The following is a 27,641-nucleotide window of genomic DNA, read 5'->3' as shown; positions in this document are numbered from 1 at the left end:
AATTAGTTCGTTAAATGGACAGTTAATCTCTCTCGTTGTGAATAATCTAGTGGCTGAGGAAGACGTGCTTCAGACCACAGAATCTGATGCTTGACTGTGAATTTTATGAATAAAAATCGGATTAGCGAATAATAAAATTCAACTACTAATGTAGATTAATTTCTACAAGTACTATCAGCACACGTCTAAATCTATAATTTCAACCTACGTAAATCGCAATAACCGTATTTTTGATATTCGGTCGCTGGTCAAAAAAAAAGATCAAATATAGTCGACATAAAAACTACCCTAAGACATGTTCAGTATACTAGACTGTATTGCGTTGTGATTGTATAATAGGATTTAAAAAAAACATTTTCTTTCATGAATAATAATACTTAAAACAGTTAATTTGACGATCTATGATTTAAAAAAATCACCCTCCTGTCCATCTTTTTGGGACATATTATTCTACAGAATCGTATTATCAAATCTACGGGTTGGGGGTCTAATTGTTCGATTTCGAAGAATGTTTTTATTTCACGATGACGATATGATATTTGCGATCAGACAAGGAACGTTGAAACAAATTGTTTAGGCTACGAGTAATTCAATGCCAGAAATATTTCCATTAAATGAACACAATGTTCGTCTATTTGTATCAGCTGACAATAACTAGCGACTCAAGTCGCTTCGACACGGCCATATGCGGCCATTGTTCAATCACTTAGTTAGTGAAGCAGTGGATGCGTATGTATGTTAACATTGTGACGATTTGATTAAAAGCTCTTTATATTCGTCGAACAATTCGAATTTATGCATGTAAAATACAAGAGCGAGATATTCGCGAAACGTATCAACGTTTCAAGGTGAGTAGTTTTGCTCATACGGTTGTCACATTCGTCAACTGACATTCAATCGTCGCTGGTGGGAGCGTTAAAAAGGCATAAACCGTGAACTTGAAAATTCTGTTTGCCGTTTACACTCGTCGATACAGTTGACTGCAGACAGAGTAACTGTGAAAACGAGCAGAATGACAACTAAAATCGTTTGGTGGACGATGGTTCTGTCATTTATAGGATACTTGGCGCATTCGGACTTCCAAGAAGATAACGTGTGCTACGAGACAGTGAGGTAAGGTGTGTCACAGTCCTGCTTCTATTCGATCAGACGAACGGAACCCAAAAGCATCGAGTCGCCGTATTCATTGTTACATTCACATTTACTCCACAGTTATGAGGAATTACGCGAAGTTCCCTATCAAGAGTTGTACACTGAAAGATGCTGGTTTATCTTCACTTGCGAGGGATTGCGAACCAATTACATCACTGAGGTGAAGAGCAGCTCTTAATTCTGAGCGTAAATCCAGTCTAGATTCACGATCGCTGCTTGTTTCAAACTTCCTTTAACTAAATTTTCTCTCTCAGTTCTACACTACCTTCAGGATTCAGGAGATACCCTGTCCCAACGATGAAACCAAGAATGAAACGTCTCAACGAGAGTTGAGCAGTTACAATTGCAGCTTGGCAGTTTGCGTAGACTCGCTGATATGCGACTGCGGTAACGCTCATGGGGAATGTCAGGGTCTCTGCAGTGACAACAAAGCGACATCTGGAACTTGGATCATGTGCCCGTGGGGACATAAGCACGTTGAATCGAATCAGAAATGCGTTCCTCGGTGTACCGATGAGTGTACAAATGGATGGTGCAAGCGCCCGTACAGAGACTGCACATGCTTTGACGGCTACTGGAAAAACGGTTCCGAATGTTTGCCAGTGTCCATAGCCTGCGTTCACGGAGAACAAACATCTGCCACTGAGTGCAGATGCGACTATGGATGGGACGGTGATTTCTGCGATGAACCACTTCTATGTGTAATCGCCGAATTCAACGGAAAAGAGGTTGCCAGTGGAACCAGGTAAGTCTGATTGTATAATTTCATGTTGGACCGTCTTTGGTGGGTCGAAACTTCAAGAGGATGTCACTTTAGAATTTGCAAGACATTAGCAGCCGAGAAGTGCCGAGATTACTACTAAATAGAATGTTCGTCATTCTCACTACGAGATGTTTGATAAAGCATTCTTCTAACCATTGTTTCGACACTTGCCAGTGTGATCTCAGCACCACATAGTGTCGTGACTACGAGTGAGGATTCTGAAGATGAGTGGAAATTTCCAGCGTGCGATCAAACGTGCCCTGTAGAACTCCGTATAAAAGCTGTCAATTCGTCCCAATCTCTGACGGACATCGTTTACCATTTGATTCCCATCGGTGAGTTAAGTCACAAGAATGATCGCGTACGGGATTTTTAAATTTCAAACGCTGTCTTTTTTTCCCGGTAATCCTTTGGAACCCTTCACGGATAATGAATCACATCTAATAAGATACTTCGGATATTGTGTAAACTAATCATTTATTATCAACGATTCCTGCAGACTTGCAATGTAACGAGACGGAAGCTGATGAGCTCAGCTTTTCAAACAGTACCAGCAACAAAGTGTTGGGAGTATTGATAGGAGCGTTATTGATTGACTTTATCGTCGCCATTTTGGTCATCATCGCATGTAAAACGAGGAGAAGAAAATACAAAATCAAGGGTAACTTCATCTGAACTTATTTCATACATCAGAATTCAGCATTGACTTGTAGCATGCCTCAAGTGATTCAGATTTCAGAAATATGAGAATATTTAGAGTATGTCAACCATATACGTTAAAAAATGACATCCACATCATTCAATTTGTTCTCTTTATCCGTAGATGCGTCGGTCCCAGAAACCAACGATACTGGAAAGTTGCAATTCGAGACACCGAAACCAAAATTCTTCTCTTCCCTGTCCAATGAAGTTACAAAATCTAACACACACACTAGTCCCAACTACGAATGAATTGTCGGAAGAATCCGACTATCGCTTTTGACCAAATCATCGTGTCGACTCACGGAACTTGTGATTCATCGACTTACGAGGAAGGTATCCCAGGTCGATCTCTCCGATTTCATTTCACTTGTAATATGTAATACTAGACTGAAAACTAAGCGACATGTATATTTTTTATCTGCCATTAAACATTTTAAGGCGATTAAACCACCGTCCGAAGTGAGGCATGTCAAAGGGTGACTTGGCAGTTTCACCCACAAGAATATGATATTTTTTAATCAATCCAATTGGAAAAATTTTCTCATAACGAAAAATCAAAACCCTAATTTGGTCAAAAAAAAAAAAACTACCAAATCGCCCCTTGACATGCCTTACTTTGAAGGTTGGTTTCACCCCTTAAAGTGTTTAATGGCAGTTAAAGAAAAGATACGTGCCGCCCAACTATAATTCTGATAATGCAGAGATCGGGGTAATCGTGTCGGATCAATAATACTCCGTCGAATATCTCTCCGAGCTGATAATCTGAAGACATATTTCATAACAATGTAGACTGTATTATTTTTTTTGCGTAATAAAACTTCAATTTACACATCTCTTATAAATGATGTATGCGGAATTTTTCCGAATTGGTAATGTCGCCTGTGCGCTATCACTCGCAAACCACTTTTCCTGCTCGTAAGAACCTCAGCAGAAAAAAAAAAAAATACGAGGAAAAGTTGAGGTTGAACGAATCAAGTGGTAAGGGATACTCTGGTGGAAGATTAATGTCAACCATATTCGTTCATCGTTGTCATTCGTAATTTGAATGTTGCCACTGGAACTCCAAGGAAATGAGGGACGTGACTGTTCGAGTTGTTTTTTGGCCCGTGCTGATCACAACAACATGGATCGGAATCTCTTCGGTACGTACCCATACAGTGAATGGTACAGAGGCGTGCTACATAAAAATAAGGTAAGGTTCACCGTTCCATTGATTCAATAAAAATGAAACAATCACGATCTATCCGATGTCTGATTCCAAGTGCATATCCTTCGCAGCAATACAAAAGTCCGTTTAATCCCATATGACGAAGTCTATCAGGAAACATGTTGGATCTTCTTCGGTTGCATCGCCTTTCGGACGAGCTATATTCGCCAGGTGAGTAAAGTACTCTGTGACCAGAATGAACACCGGTAAAACTAGCTCCTATAACTTTTGACCTCAATCTCAAAACCACCGTTGCATATCGTCGTTTCTCCTTTGTACAGACGTATACGGAATTTAGGCTGAAGAACGTATCATGCAGTGGCGAAACTTCGCGAAAATCAAATAAAGACGTGGATCTTCGTACTTGCGACTGCGATCAGCCGCAGGGTGAATGTGATTCGATATGCGAACACAGAGACTTGTACGACAACTTGGAGGTCAACAAGCTTCTCCGCTACTGCTCGAAAGGGTACAGCCTCAGTATTAACAGAGAAGTACGAGTATGCGAACCTGTTTGCGCCACCAGCTGCTCAAACGGATGGTGCCAAGAGCCAAACGTCTGCGCTTGCGAATATAACTTTGGTAATAATGGAATCGAATGTGTGCACGTAGAAAGATCAGCTTGCGTTCACGGATATAGAGCCTGCAAATCCCAGTCCGATGGTAAAGAAATTGAACGTGGACTAACGCAGAGACAACCTTGCGATTATGGATACGATGAATGCAAATGTCACTTAGGTTGGGTAGGAGATTTTTGCGAGACACCGAGTCATTGCTTAGTCGCCAAGTTTCCCCTTTCCGACCAGTCTCCAGAGTGAGTATAATTACGAATAATTCACGTCACAGGCGATTTTTTGTCGTACGTACGCTTCGAGTTCGCTATGATTACCAAAAGCATGCCTTGCAGCATGTAAATTACAATCTCAGTCATTCTTTGAACCGCTGTAAATGCCGCGTGTTTCCTGGAAGTGGTTTTACAGTTCACGGTATGCAAAGTAGTGTTTCGAATCATTCGGGATTTGAAAAAATCACTTTTGTCCCGTCAGGTTTGAGGCACATTTGACCGGAAGGAGTCAGAAACCCTTAAGCGAGGTTACTTGGCCTGCTGAACTCGAAAAATTGCGGATCTTACCTGCTTGCAGTCAAAAATGCCCCGAGCAACTTTACCACGAAAGTGACGCATTTTTTCATGATAATAACTTGAACGTGACTTTCTACGTAGTTCCAAACGGTAAGTTGACTGCTAACAACAAACGTTACCATTCGGTCGGAAAGACACGTTCACTGAATAATTTTATGCCAAATGACAAACAACGATTTCGGCAATCTCCATCTGCGGATGGTTCCTAAGTAAATCAGTAATTTTTTACGCTTTCAGAGGTGCGGTGCAAATCAATTAAAAGGCACGGCAACAACTTTTCTAACGAATTCAGTAACGTACTGCTGGGAACATTGCTTGGATTCACATCTTTGACAATATTATACTTCGTCGTAATTTCTGTCCGCAAAACATGGAAAGCGAAATGCGCACCTTACCACCGTAAGTGAACGCCACCAAGCTAATTTCCTTCTGCATTATATGTTTGTTCAATCGGTTTGAGGGCAATAAATCTCAAATGCAGTTCAAGTCCACTCAATTCTTTTCCTTCTGTAGGCAGCCTATCGCCTGTGTATGACGACATCGGATAACTCAAAATACGTGGTATCAAAGCGAAGCCTCTTCAACCGCAAGTCAATTTTCGAGAACTGACCTTTAACAATGAAATACAAAATCGCTACCAAAAGATAGATCGTGTAATTGTAATTAAACAAATCATCATCATCATCATCACCATCATCATCCTCACTGTTAATTCTCCGTATCCGAATCCCTGCGGCGCAAAACTTGCCAATAGTATAGATCTGAGCGCGCTACTTTTGTCACGTCTTATTTATTACTTGTAGCCAATAATAAAGTAGAAAAAAAATGTCAAGTAGATGCATATTACCCGTGATACTCCTGTCTAGCTCTAAGCAAAGTATCGCGGCGAAAAAAGAAAAGCTGCAGAGCTCAGCTATTCATTCGTTTGTGTCTGTGTAAATCAAACTAATTTTAAATTATATTTAGGCTTTCAATTTCTCCCCGTCCAATCAGTGTTAGATCTAAATAACTAACCAACACTAATTACACCTCTACGCTTTTCCATTTTTTCTGAGCCTTTTAAAAATTTTTCGTCAGCAAGCTGCTAAAAAGTGAGTGAAGATTAAACGAATCCTCGGACATCTGACAAATTTGCATCGAACCTGCAGCCAAGAAGCTACTGAAAAATCCTTCTAATAAATCAAATATAAAAACCAACGCACACTGTTGCGGACCCGATCCGATCCGTTCCGATCCGCTCCGATCGGACCGGGTCAGACCGGATTCGCACTTTCAGTGTAACGCAGTACTAATTGTAAGAACGTTAGGTGCAAAACGATATAGTTCATTCCGCTATAATTCTCACTTGTATGAGACCAAAGATTTCTTACGATTAGTATTCCTTTAAGTCTTATCGCATTGAGCAATACCGAGTGAGTAATCAACTTATATTGGCGTCAGATAGGATGGGCTTGGTCGCCGTATGAATTGCGATATTTGAAAACTCGAAACCATTCGCCAACATGACAAACCAAATTTTTTTCTGCCAGTATACAAAGTACAAATAACTAAGGCAAACATGTTTGTTCGGGTTGACCAAAATAAATATCGCACCATAGATTGTTTAGTACAAATATTAATTTAGTGCCGTTTGAGTGGTAGCCGCATTTTGAAATTCAAGCATAAACATTCATACATCTGTTAGCTATTCATCAGCTGCAGAAAAGCTTGGATTTATATCGTTTTTATGTTACCACAGGGGGCGATAAGCGACGAAGAAGGATATAAAGTAACGCCTCGCCCATTGACTTGTCATTTTGTTTGAGACCGCGGTGAAGATAGGTAGAAATGACGGACATAGTTATTATCTGGGTCATAGCGGTGTTTGCAGCGTTCTCTACAGCAAATTCAAATAATCCGCAAAGCTTCCACCCTCCGTCACGTTCAAAGAAAGAAAGGTAAGTTGCATTCTGATAAATTAGCGGCAGAGCACCCATCAAATACTGAGAACTAATTTCCCGCGGTCACAACACTATTGAAACATAATTACTCGGCAAAACATATTTTATATCTACGTAGATTTTAAATGTTGGATATGAATTTTATTAGATTTTGCTACATGCAATGGAATAGTGAAAATCGTTCATAAATAATTATGTATAGTTATGTTATGTGCCAATTTTGTTAAAATACGTAGCTGTCAACGGTTTGAAGAAACTTTAAAAATAAAAACAGTTATTACCCTTCCCTTACGAGCCCTGCCCTTACGAATTACTGTACTCGTATCCTACCGGTTGAAGTACGGCATTCCTTGAGCAGGACTTTGAATAAAATCGAATGGATACTGTTTGGTCCAAAGTGTGATTTTGTAAGATCTACGTAAAACGAATGAGATCTACTTAGATCTAATCAGCACAAAGTTCTAATGCAATACGAACTGATTTTGAAAACTAGCAAATGGATATATAATCTTTCTCAAAACGCAAGTTAGTCTCCGTATATCTCGAAAAAATTTTGTCACGGGCAATGACGTGAAATACGTGAATAGCTACGATGCCATGACGCATCGTGCAGAGTTTGAAATTTCCATACATTTCATATTGGTCAGTACATTACTCATCAGTCATGGCAATTGAACGCGACGTCCGTATTGTTTGCTGTTCTCAACCGGAAGTGGAAGAGATGAGATACCGTTCGCAGCAAGCTTTCCGAGCTTCCTTTACATTTTTATTCGAAAAAAGTTCATGTAGCTAATAGTTGCAAAAGGATCACCGTGAAATTTCCACTGTATTTTTCTACGGCAAAGTCAAGCATTCGGTAGGGCAGCTTCGTGATTAATTGTAAAAGGTGAAATTTACTTAAAAAATTAAGAATCCGTAGGTACTTGCAGTAAAGACCGAGAACTTACTTCTCATCTTAACAACTTAGCTAAAACATATTTTCAATAATTTCTTTCGTACATTTCGTTCCTCAGTATGAAAGGATTTTATAACCTTTCCCGGCGTGTGACGTATCCAGAGAAAATATGGCGTGGCGGTGAGGAAACATTTATTCATAACGGCTACAGAGGCGATCCGGAGACGAGAAGTTTGACGAAACGTTCGGAAGTCGTAAATTGCCCTGAGGGCTATACGAGAGACAGAATCTACAACAATTGTATACTATCCTGTTCACAATATAACTGTATTAACGGAAAGTGCGATGGTCGCACCGAATGCAAGTGTAACGACGGATACGTCAAGTCCCGAACCAATAGCTTCATCTGCCATCCAAAGTGCAGACCCTGCCTGCCTGGGGAATGCACCAAGTCGCAACTCTGTACCTGTGACAAAGGTTACAAGTTGAGTTCGAACCAACAAACTTGCAAACCGATATGTAATGATCCACACTGCGATCGAAAACTTTGCGTCAGTCCGGATCGCTGCTACAGGAGTTCGACCTTCGCCAAATTTTTATTCGGTCAGTTTTGCAGTAGGGAGTGTGGGTTTGGCGAATGCGTTGGTCTTAATACCTGCGAATGCTTCAACGGCTGCAATAAGACGAAAGATGGTCAATGCACTTATCCAATCTGCAAAGAAGAGTGCAAATATTCATCATGTACCGGTCCAGATATCTGTACTTGTCATCCGGGGTACGAAAAACCCTTTGAGAATTCGACAACGTGCGTTCCTCGCTGTACAAGATGTAACAACGGTATCTGCGATGGCCCTGAGATTTGCCGTTGCCATAGTGGATTTGTAAATCCCAAAAGTAATAAAGGAACCTGCGCACATAAATGCTCTCGTGGCTGGACAGGAGAATCGTGCGAGAAGCCAATCATATGCGTTATAGCGCTATACACTCCTCACGACTCCGAAAACTCGATAAGGTGGGTACAATAACAACAATAACAATAACGATAACAATAATGATAATAATAATAATTCAGATAACTTTCGAAAGGTAGAAACCGATGCAATCGATCAGAGCACAAAGTACGGCGTTAAATTTGTGCGTAACCTGATTCTGAAAGAAAAAACGGATCCCAAGATATTCACAATCAGACATATCATAAGACCGCAATTCCTCCGCGAGGCATCAAAATATAATAAAGATTCGTCACGTTTTTGCATCATTTTCAGAGAAATTCCGGAATCCAATGGCACCGACGATGAAACGACGAATTTTCAAGTTGACACAGAGCTTCCACGGTGTCACGAGAAATGCTTCAACGAACTCACGATCAGAAGCATCGCTAACTTCACCCGATCTACCGCAAACATGACTTACTATTTTGTTCCGATTGGTGAGTGAAAACGATTCGTTTGAATATTTGAATGCGAGAATCCATAAATTCAAGTCGTACATTTCCTGTTTGTCTTGTTATATTCTGAAACAATACCAAGTCTAAATTTACAGATCGCTATTGTGAATCACTGATTTTCTACTAATTTCAGCTTCCGCGTGCAATGAAATGAGACCTAGCGATACCGATTGGTCACAAAAATCAACAACCATAACAGTATTGATATTAATACCAATTATATTGTTCGCGGTGATCTTCGGCTTTGTTACTTTCGTACGCAGGAGGCGAAGAAACAGAGGATTCAATGAAGGTAAGTCCCAAAGCTTGCATATCAAATTTACTAATTTTCTTAGACGGTTCTAATTTTCGTAAGAACTATTGTTTTGTTCAATCCGTACCTGTTTACTCACTGAATTAATGTACATCTAGCTACGCCTGTGTACGATGACGCTGGGGAAGTTCATTTGTACGAGCCGTTGAAACGAAGATTCTGCTCAATCTTTCAATTATCTCGGTGATGCAATCGCATCAAATTGTCGAAAATTTGGTTTAAATATAATTAGTAGTTAAAACATCTTAATATTCTACAAACAATCGCGCATATTAAATATCAATGTTTTTTTCTGCTAAAAATTGGCGATAATATATGCATACGGATAACAATATCGTTAATAAATTTATTGACCTTGTGAATCATCTTTCGTCAGTACCTACAACATTCAAATCCGATCCTCCCGTGAAGGTGCGCCAAAGCTGCTCGTTGTATTTGTCAACTTGGCGCGAGTAGGGATGATTTTCACGCCCTCTATCAGAGAGCCAAACATTCAACGGAACGGTGTTAATTGCCGGTCTTCCAGTCTCACGACAACCACCAAACGGATCGGACGCGGTAGACAAAATCATTCCAATCCGTAATCCATAATCAGCGTGTCTGATTCCCGTACGATGGTGATAAATACCAAACGATTAATTGTTTCGCTCTCAAATTACCAAAAGTTTTCCATGCAGCGTAACAATTTTAGTAAAACCATCTCTATCTCTCTTCAATCGACAATATGGTATACGATCGTAGCTCTGTATTTAATTGCAAGAAGTTATAACGGATTACAATCCTAATCGCATCGAAAGCTACCTTCAGCCAAAAAGTGAACATTTCTATGCTCGCAACATCAATCCAACTGTCGGGTACTTTGAAACGATGGTGCTGTTCTAGTGAAAATTAAAAAACCAAGCACAAGTACAATAAGTACAATCTCGAGTTTATGTCCCAGAAAATGAAAAAAGCTCACTTTGAATTCCATAAGCTTTTCAAAGAAAGATCTTCTACCGCAGAGATATGACGAGTTACGAATTCAATTTCCCCTCGTCGCCACTAATTTCTCGTCACCATCGAATGCCGATCGAACAATTTCGTTTTACAATTCCTGTACGCATAACTTCCAGCGAAAATGCAACACGAAAGCTCAATTCTCCTCGAGCACCGTACGTCGGTCACCTCTCTGCCTTACCGACACGAGTACCTCACTCCGAAAGCTCGTGACAACGACCATCGGAAGAGCAGCTTTGCCGCGCAGCGCCAACGGAGCTTGCAGAAATCTTCAGAGCGGCGACTCGGCGTCGCTCCGAATTGGCGAAGGCTGCCGCGAGATGGTCGACGAGGGGCGGGAGAGCTTTCCTCCTCCTCGTCGTCGTCGTCGTCGGTACGCGTCGCGGCGCTGCCGTCGCTCCGGGCGCATTGGAGAGGGGGCGGGCGGACCACGAAGATGCCGATGCGCCGGTGTCCGGATCCTGGGGCTGTCTCGCGCCGCGGGGGCGATGAGTGTTATTCTCGGCGCCCTGAGACTTACCTGCTGGCTATCCTGCCTCGTTCTCCTCATCGTTCCGACCTCACCCCAACCTGGGGATGATGACCTTCGGCATTCAACGGACGATGCGGTCTACGACGAGGAGCCACCCCTCTCACCGGAGGACAGCGACGAGGATTTCATCGACGCAAACACAACAGGTAAGAAACCGATCCTCTTATCGTTCTCTGTTTGTCTCGTGTGCACGGTACTTCTCGGAGCTTCTCGGGTGTGGACATTTTCCAAACGTTCCTGTTATCCTCCCGAGCTTTTTTACCCTTCGCCTGAAAACAGACCCAGATCAACAGAACTCTTGACCGTGCATAGATTCCCCGAATAATACTGCCTGACCCAATCAACCACCCCTAAAAGCTCCGAAAAGCACGATCTCGGTTCTTCCTACTGAGGAAATCTGTTCTGAAAATTCTAATCTCCCAATTTCCTCTGACTAGAAACTTTCTCTATCTCCCTTACTCTTTCTTTCCTCTCCCTTTCTCTCTCTCTCTCTCTCTCTCTCTACGTCTTTCTCTTTTCGGGTATATTCTGAAATTGATCTGATGCTGCGCTGTACCGTTGCGTGAATTCTTAGCAACGCAACACAGCGCGTAGCAGCGTAAAAGAAGATCATCATCATCATCATCTCCGCGTTTCAGGATCTGTAATGAATCTCAGAATCGCAATTAGACTCTCAGAAAATTAAGAGAAGCGTATAATATTTTCAACCTCCAACTCTATACGGAAACCCATGAAATCTTAGATCACTGAGATTTTCAACGAGCTTGCAGCGTAAAACTGCCGCCATATTGAATGGAAAGAAATTTATACCGAAAAATTATGTGAACCCCGTGAAGTAGAAATAAAAACGAGCTGAAAAAATCGTTCTTCGGTTTTGCGTATCATTTTTTTATCATACGGTTTAAGTGAAACTTTGCGCTCTTGCGCTCGCTCTGCAGGCGCACTCACTCTGTATTGATTTTAATGGATGCTGCAAGCTCGGCGCTCTCGCGGCAAGTACTACAACGTATAACGTATGCAACGTATCGTGAATGCCAAACGTGCAATCAGCGTGTTAATTCGACCTATGCAAGCACATGATACTCATCTATGCCCTTTGTCCGTGGAGCGGAATCATTTTGAATGAATTATTTTATTCAAAAGCATACCGTTGCAGGAATAAATTACAATTTTTGCCGCCGAGCTGCGTGTTGACGGTTTTCAGATTATGCCTGCATAGCTTATTTCGATGGCTCGAATCTCACGAATCGCATAAATAAAAGCTTTCAGCCGTTCTCGCGATTTCTGAAATTCAAATCTCGAAATCAATCTTTCCCCCGGATTTAATTTAGTTCGTAGCACTTCAGGCATTAACCCAAAATTTTAATCTTATTTCGCTCACATGTGAATGATGAAAAAGTTAAACCGAATACGGCCGATTTTAGGACCTAGTTAATTACAGAAACGTCAGTATCGATCGGTGCAGCCTATAAAACCGTGCAGCGAATAATCTGCGGATCGATTTCCAGTTTATTTCCGAATGCTTTCACGAGGTTAAAATCCAAACTGCATGATCGAGGCTCTTGATTATGTAACCTCAATGCCAACCTCCTTGAATAATCAGTTATAATCAAGGTCCTGCAATTAAATTCCGTCCTAAATCCATCGATGAATTCGCACTTTTGGTCTTCAACCATTTTTAGAATTGTCTCGGTTGTTTTCGGTGCAATTTTTTATTTCTCTTCTTTCTTTTATCGCGAATTAGTCGTAGGCGGATAAAATTGTCTATTTTTTATACGTGTATTAATATTTCCTGGTTGTATTTTGTGCTGCGAAACCCAGAGACGCTGACCGGAAGTCGTCAATTATGCAAATGATTCTATTATAGCGGTAGACGAGTGTACAAAGCTTTCAAGAACTCAAGATGAAAACAAGTTGATCAAATATGCTGGAAAGCTTTTTCGATCCACTCGTGAGGGAGTGTTTCATCTTTTCTATACAAATTTGCAGCGTCTGACGTAAAATAATTAGAGATATAATTTTTGCTCAACCAATTTTTTAGTGATTTTGTATCAGAGGAAAAGTTGAGCTCATCAGGGGTTAAAAGTAAAATTTATTGGGCTTTGCTTCTGGTGAACCGGCATTGTTCGCGTCTTTTGTACGAGAAGTTCATCGATTCCTACTCATCTTCGCGCAAGCTCGCGGCTCCTCGAGAGTAGAATAAACCGCTGGTTGGATATGACAGCCACATCCTGCCAGAATTTTTTTCTTTTTTTTTTTCGTTTTCTTATTACACGTCGTTTTTCCCCCTTCTCGTGTCTCCGAGTCTGGGAGAATTTCCCAAGGCTGAAATAGTGAAATACGCCCTCGGGAAATCGATCCCGACGGTTTGTTTACTGCGTTTTCACATCCCGAATGCCTACAGCTGCAGGCGATTCTTGTCACTTGATTATCCGGCTGATTCTCAGGTCGGATAAACGCGCCCACACTCCGAACAACTCAAGAATTTTGTAAACGACAATTTGTCACGCGAAGCGAACCGGACGTGTCGGCCAATTTACGTTTACACGGCTTGTACCGCAGACGTTGATAATATCCAAATCGTTTGACCTAGACGATTGTTTAACGCCTCTTATTCCAAGCTAATCTGACGGTTGATTTTTAAGTACGCTTAATTCCAGGAAATTGCGTCAACTCGGCCGTATGTACGCTGCGGTTACCGCTTTTTCCTATCGTTAGAAATTTCTGCTCTTTGATTTGACCGTCGAGTCGTTTTCGCAACGTATTTTAATTACTTTCAGATACGGTATCTTTGATAGAAATTGTAGGTCAATGCCGGTGGCTGCGAAAATCGATTTTGCACGATGCAATTAGCTTCATATATTGACGCGAAGCGAAATTTCAAGAGGAAAGCAACGCCACCGAGCTTTTAGGGTTTGCTAATAAATTTGCCGAGCGAGAAATTGGGTTTAATATAGCGTGATTATTTCGCTCATTCGGCCGTAAGCAAAGGACAAAAACCCACGTCGACTATTCATCGATTACGTAATTGGAAATTGAGAAATTTCAGACTCTGAGGGAAAAAGCTGCTCTAAGAATATATCGGAGTCACGTTTAATCGTAATTCCCAAGTTTCGGAATGGCTGAACTTTAATTTTTAATGACGCGCAGAGCGACGAAAACCGGAAAAAAGCAGAGCAGAGAAAAATGGAAAACGTGGAGTTCTCCTTCTTGCTGCTACCGGGGCGTAGCTCAATTTAATTGCTGCGGTAAAATAGAAGAAAAAATAAAAATCACGAAACTGCCGCAATGCACGAGCTTCGAAGAGCCACTTGAAACGGGTACCGCGGTACGTACAAATATTTGTTATTCGGCATGGAAGGAATGCAGGGTATATCAATTATTGGCCAAATTCATCTTTCGAAACGCGACATATTTTTATCAGTTTTATTAAAATACATTCGTGCGTTGAATATTCATTACGCTGTTGTATTCGTAAGCAACGAAAAGCTCTTTAAAAATACACAAATAGGTACTAAAATTACGAACAAAAAGATCGTAGATAACGACGTATTGATTTCGAATCGCTTCAAAGTGATTCAAAACAATCTGTAGATTTGTTTTATCATACTTTACGATGGCTAATTTTCTTCAGAAAACTATTTTCGATGAATTCACTGAACCACCCTCGTCCAGTGATATTGGCATTGTTTAATGTTTGATATTACAGAATTTGAAACGATATAAATTACTGTAAACAAATGGTAATATCCATTGGAGTAATGAAATGGAAACGAAAAAAATTTCAGCAACCTATTGTAGAAAATAGAATTCCGAATAAAATGGTATTATTATAGATTAAAATCGAAGAAATCTAGATGCTAGATATTTTAACATCTCGGAGTAACTTTCAATAAAGTATTGATATATCGAAGCATTTGTTTACAACTCCAATATCTTTTATTTCTGTATTTTCAATAACGATTTGAGCACAATACTAAGATTAATAATCACTGCACGACTATCTCGCGAAGAAATTACTAAAAAGCGCCAAATTTTGGCAGCCCAACCTCCTTAAGTTCGGGTAATTAACGCGACTTAATAATTGGCCAACTGGTACCTAAGTCGGTATTTTATTACCAGGTCAAGGCGCACCGCCTTCACTGCCCCCGGAATCAGATAAACCCGGGCAAGAAGCCCAAGAACTTTTTCCAATGATAAGAGAGAGAGTCCGGAATCGGTGCCAGAGACCAGAGTTCACATACAAGGATCGTCTTACGCTCAAAAGTCCCGAGAGTCTTGCGCCAGAGGGAATTTTTCCCCCGGCTGATCCGCCTCTTCAAACTTGAAACTCTGAGAAAACTCTGGCACCGTTTCAAGTCGGTTAAAAGTCGCAAAATTGAGTCTCCTAAGTGACAATAGACACGGCTCGAATATGAAGAAGCGCAGAAGTCACCTTGTGCCTTGGGCTAAAATTCCTCTCCGTGCCTCGAGCCGAATTCAATGGAAAAGCAGCCGGTATCTCTCACCCTTCTTGAGATCTGTCATCGATAAGCAAAACGCGAGGATGTGCTTGAAAATTAAATTCCATTGTCCTTCGACGAGGCTGGCGCACAGCTATCGTGTTTTCGATAACACCTTAACAATGGCCGATGTGACGTCCAAGGCTTGCAGAGAAGCCGTTCTTTATCTTTCCAAAAAGTTGAGCGCAATAGCTGTGGCGTCACGAATTCATGGAGGAGCTTTTTCGGGTTCATTGGAACCTCGACTGATCCACGAAACGTCAACAATGACAAATTTCACCCGAATGGGGGCTGAAGTAATCTGGAAACCTTCTGATTTCAGAAAGAGGACTATACCTTGGCTCACCGTGCGACCTCACCTGCAATCCGGAACTTCAGCATGTATTCTGCGATCCAATTACTGCTCATTGCGAGTGCGAAAAATTCTTCCCAGTCAGGCTCGGTCCTGCGAAAGGATGTGCCAAACGTATGAGTATTTTTTTTATTTATTTTTTTTTCAAATATTTAAAAACAGCCAAAAGCTTTCGGTGGCCGGTTGCAAGTTCAATCTAAACCTCGAAGTATTATGTTCACAGCTAAGAAACTTGGTGAGCAGTGCTTTTATCGGGCCACCTGCACGTTTGCCGATCAGTACGCGACCTGCACCCAGGTTCAGCACAACGCTATTTGCGAGTGCAAAACGGGGTACCACAGAGTCGCGCTATCGCGGCCCAGCAAAAAAGTCTTCTGCGCCGAGGGTGAGTTGTTGCATTACGTGTGAAAATTAGTAAGGATTATATATCAGATATTGCGGGGTTGGATTAATATAAGATAACGTTATACTGACATCAGACGGTCTTGAATCCATATCAGACCGTGTCACATTGATATCGTATAATAGCATAGGATTTACATCATGCAATGTTGTATTGACATTGGAGAATGTTAGATTGAAATATTTAATTAGTGTCAAATTGAAATCCGAGACTGATATCAAATGATGTTATATTGGCATCACAAAGTGTTAAATTGACATCAGATGATGCTAAATTGGCATCAAACATCTGGTGTGGCGTTGACATCAGATAATGTTGTATTGGCATCGTATGATGCTAAATTGACATCAAACGGTTGGTGGGATATTGACATCAGATAATGTTGTATTGACCTCATATGATGCTAAATTGACATCAAACAGTTGGTGGGATATTTATATCAGATGATGTTGTATTGACATCTTGTGATGCTAAATTGATATCAAACAGTTGGTGTGATATTGGCATCAAATGATGTTAGATTGACGTTATATGATGCTAAATTGACATCGAACATCCAGTGTGATATTGACATCAGATTGTGTTAAATTGAACGGGCAACCGTAGATCGTGTACCTGTAACAGAAGTCTAGGTAAATTTTTTTCTTACAGTCTGGCTTGCTCTTGGCTTAATTTATAATCACACACTTGCTATTTATTTACTGATTCCCCGCGCAGATCTGGTGCTGATAACAACAGACGTACCAACGCTGCTGGGCGTCGCTTCAGGCCTAGCGATCTTCACGGCCCTAATCTGCTTTGTCCTGAAACTATTCAGCAGGGCGAGATATACGAGACCAAGACACTACGCGAACGCAAATCACGCACCACCCATGCTATTCTCAAGCGATACGGGTAAGTAAAATACCCTTCGATGTAAACCAGTTGTATTAGAGAAGATTTCAAACTGTTTTGCGTGTCGTGTCGTTTGCATATTGCGTTTGTCGACGTCGTTATACCGTATATGTATATATACAATATACATATACCGAACATTTATTTTATACATCTGTATGTATAATATGTATTTGTAATTTTTATATTAACAAACGGGGAAATATTACTCACCTTTGATATTTTTCGAATATCTTACCGCGAGTAAATGTAATATTTCATGTTACAGATATTACAACACAATTTCACCGAAGTTATTCTTTTTCTACGTTTCGTTGTCCTTTGATTATTATTATTTAATAAAACGGTTCGGATCACAAGACAGCTGTATAATTATTATACATTGACATGACATGCATCCCAGGGTCAAGATTAATGCTATTATACTTACAATTTAGACAAATCACAGTGATACACGATTTTCATGATGATTAGAGTATAAAAGAAATTTTCATCACGATTAAACGTGACTTTTTTCTAGCAATAAACACGAATCAAACAACAGATTCATATCTCCGATCAAATTATCACTTTACTCTACAACCTAGAGGAAAATTCTTATCCGAACATTTCTGCGGTAAAATGTAGCAATGTTCCAGTACATGAAGACAATTTTGAAACAATGAAAAAATAATTATAATCGACGTATAATTATATCGACTTTTGGTGTAAAGCAAAATATCCTCTTTATGGGTTGCCCTGGTCGATTTTGACATCAACTTATATATCTCTAAATATCGAAGTCCACGTGAAAAGAAAATAAAGTAACACACAACGCAGCCAAGCAATGGGGATATTCGCCTCACCGCGTGTCCCGCGTCGAGTTTTAGGCTTCGTGCAAGAAGCGGATAACAGCAGTAGGGTGGTGCATTTGAAAGTTTTTTTTTCCTAAGGTGCCACTCGAAAAATTTGTGACAAATACTGAAAAATAAGTTATCGCAAGACCTGGAGGAGGTAGGAAAATATTTAGAGGTCGCTACCAATTATTGTAATATTGTTTATTTGTTTGTATCTCTACACCCTACGGACTTACATATACATTAGTTTATTTTTGATTTGTTTTTTTTTCGTCTCGTCGTTTGTCCGAAAGATTAATAAAATCGTCTCGTAGAAATTTGTATAACAGTTTTTGCCACCGAAACAGGAGTATCGCATCACCTTGACGTCCCCGTTTCATTTCGAGTACTGATTTTTATAAACAATGATTAATCGGACCACGATGCGAAAAAAAAAAAAAGATAAACTGATTTATAAATTTATAGAAGTCCGTAAGGTGTGCACATAAAAATAAATAAAAAACATTACAATAATTCGCAGCGACATCAAAATATTTTCCCACTTCCTCCGGGTCTTGCGACAATTTGTTTTTTTTTTTTTTTTTCCTTTTTTCAGTGGTACCTTGAGAAAGAGAGAAGGAAAGGAAACAAGTAAAAAAATGAAGCACCCTAAGCGGCAGGTAGAGAAAAATCGAATACCATAATCGACTTGCAGGTATACCATTGACACTCCACGGAGGTCGGCCGTCCTCGCGATCTAGCCAACGCAGCGGAAGCGCCCTGGCCTCTGCGTTCTCCAGGAGGCCGAGCAGCGGCGGAAGTCGCGGGCCCCTGGTGCCCGCTTCGCGAGCAGGTGCGGCCCGGGCCGCCGCCATCTTGCTTATATCGTGCCACCTCCAAGCGACAACGAAAGGTGGTGGAAACGGTGGAAACAGGCATCGACGGACCCTTAGCGACGTTGCTGAGGGATCCTCGGACGGCCTCGGTAGAACCTCGTAGCTCGCTTCACACCCTCCGACTATCGACACGAAAATAAATCGGCCAGATCAGGATGCGTCGGACGGAAAAAAGCTCCCCTTCGTTACGGCGATAACCTTCTTGCAAGCCCAACGATCGCCACTCGAGGCTTCGAAGCTTCTCTCGTGATACAGAAATTATCGAAAAAGTCAGATCAGTTTCTTGAATTCGCAAGTTGCGGAGAGATCTTCGTAGCTATTTTTTAACAAGCTCAAGTGCCCCAAGCTTTTATCAATTCTTCTAGTCGTTGTACACGGAGAGAAATTAACTATTTTCATTTTTTACCACAGTCGAAAAATATCGTTCTAGGTAGAAAATGAAAATTAGTTTTCTAGCTGTTACCGGAAAGTCTGGTATCCGTTGCTATTCTTACTCATTACGATCACTGTTGCCAGATTTTCTTGCAACTGTTGCGAAAATTTAATGCTTGTGCAACGATAAATTGATGTTAAAGCCTTGTTTAACTAAAAAGGTAGAATAAACCGAACAAACCGATTTTGCATTGCAATTACCAAAAATGAATCGTTACGCGAAGCTCGTTTTTCGTAATTCCAACAATATTCAAACAGTTTATCCAACGATACTTGCTTTATTGCATTTTTCTAGTTACTAACAAATGAAATTTTTCTCAGTGTATTACAAAATTGGCAACCTACTGGTTTGGCAACCCTTTCGGTCACAGAAACCGCTATAATGGCACACTTATATTTTATTTATTTTTCATTTCTTATATTCTATATAAAATCCTGAATTCTTTTGGGATTTTCAGGTATACTGAAAAACTAAATTGCGTGACTGAAAGGGTTTAAGGGATATTCAGGAAATTTTGTCTCAACAACCAATTGTTCAATTCGTTTCAGGTTTGTTTCATACAAGAACTACATAGATCGTATGTAGCTTCAGCCTCATTTTTTTTTCGTTAGATTCAATCGTTGGAATGCATCTTTATTGACAATAACGTTATCGACAATTGCAAAATCTGCTCGACCGGTTCATTTGAAATTTGAAGAGAGTATTCTTGGATATTGCTGAACTATCATTTATCTTTGCGAAGAGTACTGAAAAGTAAAAAGAGTTGTACGTGTCCGAGTAAAAATTCAATTTCAACTTGAAAAAGTTACCATTTGTAAAAAAAAAAAGAAGAAAAATCGAATCGTGACTCTAATTATAAAACGAGTTTATTCTCTCGTCCAAAAATATGTTGTTTACCTTATTACCAATAAAAATGCTTCCGGTAATTCCTTTCTTGTGAAAAAAAGATGCAGATAAAAGTCGATCTACTAAATTACGATTAAATCATACCCGAATCAAATTGAACAATTCGTTGTCGAGTCATAAAATTTTCCACAATTCATTTGCTTCAATATCTGAAACATGGTACTGCTGAATTTTTTCCAAAGTAACGAAAGGGATTCTTTTCCACCGATCGACGCGCCGGTTCTGTTCGGTATATTATAACTTCTTGGCCGCAGATCGTCCTGCGGCCATAAAAAATACATATCCTCGATCCCGTAAACTAATCCCATCAATCCATACGATAATTCTTTTCTCTCACTCACGCTCTCTGTCACTTATAATGTGTCCTTGTTATCTGTCCACCGTGCATCATACGTGTGTGCATATTATACATGTGCCTTATAAATAACTGAAATTACACTTTCGTTGTTTGAGAAGTAAAGGACAAAAAAAAAAAAATAAATAAAAAAATAATAAGTCAAAGAAAGCAGAAAAACTTCGGAAATACAAATTGCTTGTCCCGGTTAAACACACTTTGATGTTTGTCAGCTTTTTTATCATATATCAGTAATGTGGTGCCTCGTATTCTCGATGTTTGATTCGTTAATATTCCATTCTCTATACCTTTTGCATAATATCGTCATACCTGTCATACTTCACACATGAATCGTGTACCTTATTTAATGTGCTTGCGTTGTTCCCTGTCGTTTAACGAACTCCATACATTACACACCTATTGGACCACCTCATTCGCCAACAAGAACACAACAATTGTATAATATTATACGAATTTTCGTTTAAATTGATATGCTCTAAAAAACGAATCCCTTCCTCCGAGCAATGTTTCTCATATATTTGTAATTTTTTTTTTTTTTTCTTTTTTTCATTCTCGTTTCTTTCCGCGCGTTTCTCAAATCGGATCGAATGTTTTTTTCTTTCTTTCTTTCTCTCTCATATAGTTCTATTTCTTTCTTCAACGGTAAAACATATCATATCGACACAGAGAAGCACAATTACTGTTAAGAAAAAAAATCAATTCCCCGCATTACGAATACACACACACACGTGTATACAGGAGAGAATTTGAAAATTCGTTAGAGTGCGTAACGAGAGGGCAAGATGGCAGCGGCCAATATTTTCATTAAACGCACGAAATAAAGAAAAGGAACGATAGTACGAAAAACACACACAGAAAAAACAAAAAAAAAACTAGAAATAAAAAAAATAGAGAAAATGATCGCTTGTTCCGGTAAGAAATGCAAGATACATATAGTATAGCTGAAGAAATGCGATTTCGCACTAGATAGTCTAAGCTGCACCGTATAACGCATACTTACATACACATATATAATATACTAATATTTCGCAATTTATACACATATCTGATATAACGCATAAACACACACACACTTGTAGTAATACATATATATATATATATATTAGGGTGGTCCTCATTTACAATGTCGACGAATTTATTCCGGATCACCGCACCAAATCGACTATATATACTTCAAAAACAATTCACAATTTTTTTCATATTTTAACATCAACTGTAACCCGTGCCTGTAACAAGAAGGATTTTCCAATTTAAAATACACGTATTTCGGACACGTTCTTAGTATATATTTTACTGTAAGAGTAACAATGTTCGAAAACATCCGCGAATGTGAGATTCTAGTGAGCATTAGTGCTACTATCTGAGAAAAAATTCACATCATCATACCAGGTAATATAGACAATAGCATTTCTTATAAATAAAAAAAAAAAGTCAAATTTCTAGGGTGTGCAATTCGTCGAGATTGGTTGGTACGATGATGTGAATTTTTTCTCAGATAGTAGTACTAATAGTCACTAAATCTTCGCAATTACAGATTGATTCGAACATCGTCACTCTTACAATAAAATATATGCTGAGAATGTGTCTGAAACAAGTGTATTTTAAACGGTGATATCCATCCATTTACAGGCACGGGTTAGAATTGATATAAAAATCTAAAATAATTAGGAAATTGTTGTTGAATTATTTATAGTTGATTTGGGGGGTGGTCGGAAAAAAAATCATCACAACCGTAAGTAAGGATCACCCTAATATATATATATATATATATATATATATAGTATATACATATGATAGCCTCGCATGAAAAATTAGCCACAATTCAATTAACAATTTTTAATTTATCATATAACGATATATAGTTGTATTATACGTTATTTATCATATACAACTCAACAATTTTTGCGTTCGTTAAATCAGTTGCAAGATTTCCTATCTCTTTGATGAAAAAAACAATCGTTGTTTCATATTATTTATGATACGTATGTTTTTACACTTGGGTCACCGAAACACGGCACACTTACTATCGCCAATTCGTTCAAAGAATCGCACAGAAATTGAAAATATGATTCAGACTGCGGTTTGATCGGGAATCTATCCTTTGGCAGGGCAGAAATTGTAGCTTTTTCAAAATTAATTTGACAAAAACTTATTTTCAATACCCAAATGTTTTTTAAATACAAAATAAATGAGAATTAAACTATCTTAGTGCCTGTCCGGGGTTAGACAACTCGAATTATATATTTGAGCACATTAATTGCTTTAGGCGTTGACTGCTTTACGTTTTTATCTAACACAATCAAAGCCAGCTTTGAATAAAAACCGCAATCTATATCGCATTTTGTTACTTTGACAAACCAAGCAGTATAGAATAAAAGTTTCTTACGTACGTGCATCTGTAAGATAAATTTTTTCACTTATTCGTTGCTCCTTAAAAATGAAAATTAATTAATCGATTGACTCGTATAAATACACAATAATTACAAACACACACACACACCTACACCAGTCTCACTGTTCACGATAAAATACTGGATTCATTCATCGCACGATATCCTCTCTTTATACAGCTTCAAACTTAGTACTTGCCCAATATTATTTTATTATTGGCATGAATGACGCATGCGACGATTTCTTTTTTCACAAGTCAATGTGGTTATCGATCATTTTATAATAGTTTTCCGAGGGCCGGAAACTTGTCTCCGTAATTGAACGTTGTGATGAATTTTACAGACGAGTCAAGAACGCTAGAGAAAATTTAAAATCCGGATGGATAAAATCCACCTGTCAAATTTTATTCACTTTTCCTCTCGTGTTCTATTCCTGTAAAAATCTGCAGGAGATTCGAGAAGATAAATCGGGTACATATCTCGACTCGCATTTCGCAGAGAATTTATTTCCCTGAAGAAAAATCCGCGGAGCTTTTAAACTTGGTTTATCGTTTCAAAATCTGCAAAGTGTACGATCTAGTTCTATTACAAGTCTGGCCGAATGCCAGAGGCCATTATACCTAAACCCTATTACCGAGCATCCGTTTTTACCGAATAAGGAAAATTTAAGCTCACCTTCGTTCGAGGCTGACCAAAAATAAAGGCTAACTGAATACGTTGGATCACGTGTCGTAATAAATCGTATCGAATTTGCATGAGTAATCGGTAAAGATAGAGAGCATCGTTATTGCGACTATATCCTCATAGTTTTATGGCGCTAAGCTCAGCTCCTGATCATCCATGCGCTTTAGCACTAAAGCACGCAAGCGCGCTGTGAGAAAATTTTTATTCGTTATGGTTACCAGACGATTTTAATAAAATTGGTATCGTTTCAACAACGGTTTGGATATTATTCGACTCGTAAGAAAGTTTGGTAGAATTAGTAACTATTCAATGCAATAAATTATTGTAGTCAGTATTATATTTTCTGGTTAATGAAACATTCGACTTGATTGCAGGGTCGGGTTGATGTTCCGAAATTGCCTAATCCGAATTATTTTGTGACGAAATTTGAATGAAAGAAATCAAACTTTGACGAAACAACAAAGTTTCGAATGGTTGAAAAGCCGACGCCTCAAAGTTTCGAAATGCAAGATTCCGAAAATTCAAGTTACGATTAAGCAAAGTTCCGATCGAGTAAAATTACAAATATTAAAATATACTCACGGGGCGTAGTTTGGTTCAAAAAATGGGTGTAAAAAATGAAAAAACCCGAAAATAGAATTATCAGAATTCCGAAAGTAAAAATATCGAAAATCCAAAACAAAGAGATATCAAAATGGTGAAATTTGACCAAACCAGAAATTCACAAAACTGAAAATCTTGGATCATTCAGAATTTCAATGTGTTCGGATTTCAAAATTTTCTCATTTCCGCACTTCCGGAACTTTGACATGTCGGATTTACGCCCATTCGGAACTTTGTACTTTGAGAATTTTGAACGTCAAGTTTCAAACCATTCGAAACTTTGACATTTCGTCAAAGTTTGATATCTCTACTTCAAGTTTTGTAACCAATTTCGTTTTTCCTCCTCTACCCAGAACTATAAAGTAATTCGTTGAGGTTGAAAAAAATGAAGAGACGTAGTAACCATAACTAGAATTTTCTTTCGGTGGATTAAACGTTGCACGCAGCCGTTTTCGTCTCTCTTCCTTTTCCCTTTCGACCACCACGTCGTCGAATGGAAAAAGATGAATCGACAGATCGCCTCAGCTCCGCCTGATCTCTGACCGAGAAAATCGTCTTGTTCGTCCACCAGGTTCTCGTCGACCTAGCTTAGCCTCGATTCACAGCTCGACATCCTCCGCGCGTAGCTACAGCGCCCGGAGACTTGAACGCGAGAGAAACGAGAAGGAACATCGACTCGCTCTCCAGGAACTCAGGCTGCAACGTCAACGGGAACAGCAACAGTCTGCGCCAACTCCAAGCCCCAGGACACCGCATTCAACTGACGAACTACTTCCGTCGGTGGACGAGGTTGCCGAGGTGAGGATTCGGTCGAGCTGAAAATACAGAAGGGTCAAAGAATTGTACAAGACCCGCGGTATAGAATTTTTAACGAAAGAAAAATTTTCGCTATGGATTTTAGTAACGTAGGAAGTCCGAGTACTGTGACGTAAAAAAATAGAATGGACGGAATATCGTTTTTTTCATCACTAGCTTGCTCAAAGATGGCCACCAACTGTTCTTTCAGACATCGAAACTCGAAACAAATGCAAAAGTAGTATATTCAATTGCAAGACGTGCAATTGTTCATAAATTTGACAGTTGTTGAATTTTTGTCGCTATCCCGTACCACTGAAAAATCCAAATGAACGCCAATTCGAATCACGTGAATTTCAGCAAGTGCCAACAACGTCGGGTACGTCAGGAACAACGACAACAACACCACCGTTGGCTAAAGAAGCGAATGCAATATCCACCTACAACGGGCCTTGCACATCAGCCGACAGTTTTCAAGTATAGCTGAAGAAGACTAAAAGCTGCGATAGTTACGGTTCGTGTAAATAACTGATAATTTAAATAGGACTACTATACATATATATACACACAGACACACGCACACACACACACACACACACACAGAGAGAGAATTTTTCACTATAATTCTGAGCGAATGTTTCGAGTCACTGAAAAAATATGCACTCGAAGAAAGAATAAAAGAATAATAATAATAATGAAATATATTGTAATATTTGCGGCAGAGAGAAGAAGATAAAAAAAAACAGAATACAAAAAACAAAAACGAAACGGAGCTCTTATATTTATATTCTCCGGAGAAATCAAATTCTATCAAAAAGTGTCACGCACTTCCCGATAAATACTTTAATTACATAATCTGTCATTCGTCTATGAAAGTTAAATTATCGGTTACATTAAAAATAATCCGAAGGCTCTCGATTTTCTTAACCATTTCGAATAACAGAAAGAGCAGTAATAATAATACAAGCTTGTAGTTAGATATTTAACTTAAAGAAAGGCGGACATTGAAATGATCAAAAATCAAATTAGTAAACGTGCGTTATTATGTACAAAAGAATTTCGCTATGAATGACTTGCTCGGATTTTCATCGACGATTCTTTGCAAGTCCAATCGTAGCTTCTTTCGCGCATAAAAAAAAAAAAAAACAAAAAAAACGCGAACATTATATACTATGATTAAATTTAAGTCCAATTATATTGTATAATACTCTAATGTATTTCTATATAGGTATACTTTATTATACCCGCATATTTATTATATAAAATATTATTTAGCTTTCATTTTAACCTGCAAGTTTACTTGTGCGACTAACGATTTTGGATAGAATTATACACGGTATAATAAAATTGCAAAGAAATTTTTTAACAAATATCCGTATAGTGAGATTATTCATTCGTTTGCGGTAGAAATCGCGTGGAGTGAGAGAATTTATATGGATTATGCTGGAATAAAAAAAAAAAAAAAAAAAACAAAAAAAGAAAACAAAACAAAACTATGAAAATGAAAACAAAAAAAAAAAAAAAAAAACGTTGGTGTTTAAATTATACATTCGGTGTGGAGTAATTTTTACTGAATAAAAAAAAAAAAAGAACAAAAAAAAGGAACGAAAAAAAAAAAAGAAAACCTTTTCTCCGTTTCTCGTTTGTGAATTCGGAAAACGCAGTGGCAGATACAATTTTTTTTATTTATTTCTTTGAGAACGTTATAGGATATATAAATTGCATTGTTGAAAACCCCGTTCACGTGGTGTCAAAGACTTACGTAATTATATTATAATACATACATAGTATATTTATAGCGTATTTCAAAGCCTGAGTATTTGTAATAATCAGACTTGAAGATTTTTGAGCTTACGAATATCCCCGTTCAACGTCTTCGACCTGCTATATTTAATGTTCACAGAGTTCATTTAAACGGGCGAAATTACGCGTCTAGTGATAAAGAGGAAAGACGTGCTAAATTTAAATCTTAGATCACCGTTCGAAGCACTTTCTTCCGCGAGCATGTATCATTTGTCGACAAAACTGTGCCTAGATTTTTTTAGAATAGCATTTAACCGTTCGAATAAATTTTTCCGATATTTTTTGCAAATATTTCATTTTAGCTAAAATTTATTCGTTTCAGCGGTAAAGTTTTCTGAAAATGGCAGAAATGTTGATACAAAGAATAACGATAATTTTCACAGCTCTGCGATTTTTCAACCACCAAGTAAAAAATTTATCGCATTACGGGAAAATATTCCGGAAAAATATCAGCAATCGAGAGAAATTTGAAGAAATTAAAACGGCACTGAATCTCCTCGATCGCTGGACTCGGAATGCATGAGAATATAAATAAATCGTTTTATAGTATGAGGTCGAATTATACAACAGTATTTATATGTATAATGATATGTATTGCGTAACCACAGAGTAATTACTAACCAATTATTCATAATAATATATCGTTCGAGTAACTTGTGCTGCCTTTTTCGAGAAAAAGAAAATAAAAAGAATATCAATGAAATAACCAAAGTGGGGGAAAA

At 38.8% G+C, this 27,641-nt stretch overlaps 3 protein-coding genes across 6 annotated transcripts; all 3 read left to right on the top strand.

Annotated features, from left to right (window-relative positions):
- The first annotated feature begins 891 nt into the window (after positions 1 to 891).
- LOC124302538 (uncharacterized) lies at positions 892 to 3,419 on the top strand. The gene is made up of 6 exons (XM_046758809.1): positions 892 to 1,113; positions 1,213 to 1,312; positions 1,407 to 1,897; positions 2,090 to 2,250; positions 2,415 to 2,576; positions 2,739 to 3,419. The coding sequence occupies exons 1-6, from the start codon at positions 1,013 to 1,015 to the stop codon at positions 2,864 to 2,866; spliced, it is 1,143 nt and encodes a 380-aa protein (XP_046614765.1). The 5' UTR covers positions 892 to 1,012; the 3' UTR covers positions 2,867 to 3,419.
- Positions 3,420 to 3,571: 152 nt separating this feature from the next.
- Positions 3,572 to 9,871, top strand: LOC124302023 (uncharacterized). Its single transcript, XM_046757768.1, has 9 exons — positions 3,572 to 3,809; positions 3,896 to 3,995; positions 4,106 to 4,638; positions 4,871 to 5,055; positions 5,203 to 5,364; positions 7,963 to 8,812; positions 9,066 to 9,229; positions 9,381 to 9,539; positions 9,659 to 9,871. The coding sequence occupies exons 1-9, from the start codon at positions 3,688 to 3,690 to the stop codon at positions 9,745 to 9,747; spliced, it is 2,364 nt and encodes a 787-aa protein (XP_046613724.1). The 5' UTR covers positions 3,572 to 3,687; the 3' UTR covers positions 9,748 to 9,871.
- A 1,089-nt stretch (positions 9,872 to 10,960) lies between these two features.
- Positions 10,961 to 26,780, top strand: LOC124302534 (uncharacterized). Of its 4 annotated transcripts, none has more exons than XM_046758803.1 (7): positions 10,961 to 11,234; positions 15,913 to 16,056; positions 16,166 to 16,327; positions 17,063 to 17,239; positions 18,770 to 18,967; positions 24,893 to 25,119; positions 25,477 to 26,780. In XM_046758803.1, the coding sequence occupies exons 1-7, from the start codon at positions 11,045 to 11,047 to the stop codon at positions 25,597 to 25,599; spliced, it is 1,221 nt and encodes a 406-aa protein (XP_046614759.1). In that variant the 5' UTR covers positions 10,961 to 11,044; the 3' UTR covers positions 25,600 to 26,780. The 4 variants fall into 4 exon arrangements, with proteins under 4 accessions (XP_046614759.1, XP_046614758.1, XP_046614760.1 ...); XM_046758802.1 differs by having other exon boundaries at positions 18,770 to 19,039; XM_046758804.1 differs by having other exon boundaries at positions 10,962 to 11,234; positions 18,770 to 18,907.
- The last annotated feature ends 861 nt before the right edge of the window (positions 26,781 to 27,641 follow it).

This window comes from Neodiprion virginianus, chromosome 4 (genome assembly GCF_021901495.1).
Source record: "Neodiprion virginianus isolate iyNeoVirg1 chromosome 4, iyNeoVirg1.1, whole genome shotgun sequence".
Classification (NCBI taxonomy): Eukaryota; Metazoa; Arthropoda; class Insecta; order Hymenoptera; family Diprionidae; genus Neodiprion; species Neodiprion virginianus.
This window is presented reverse-complemented; position numbering and strand designations above follow the sequence as displayed.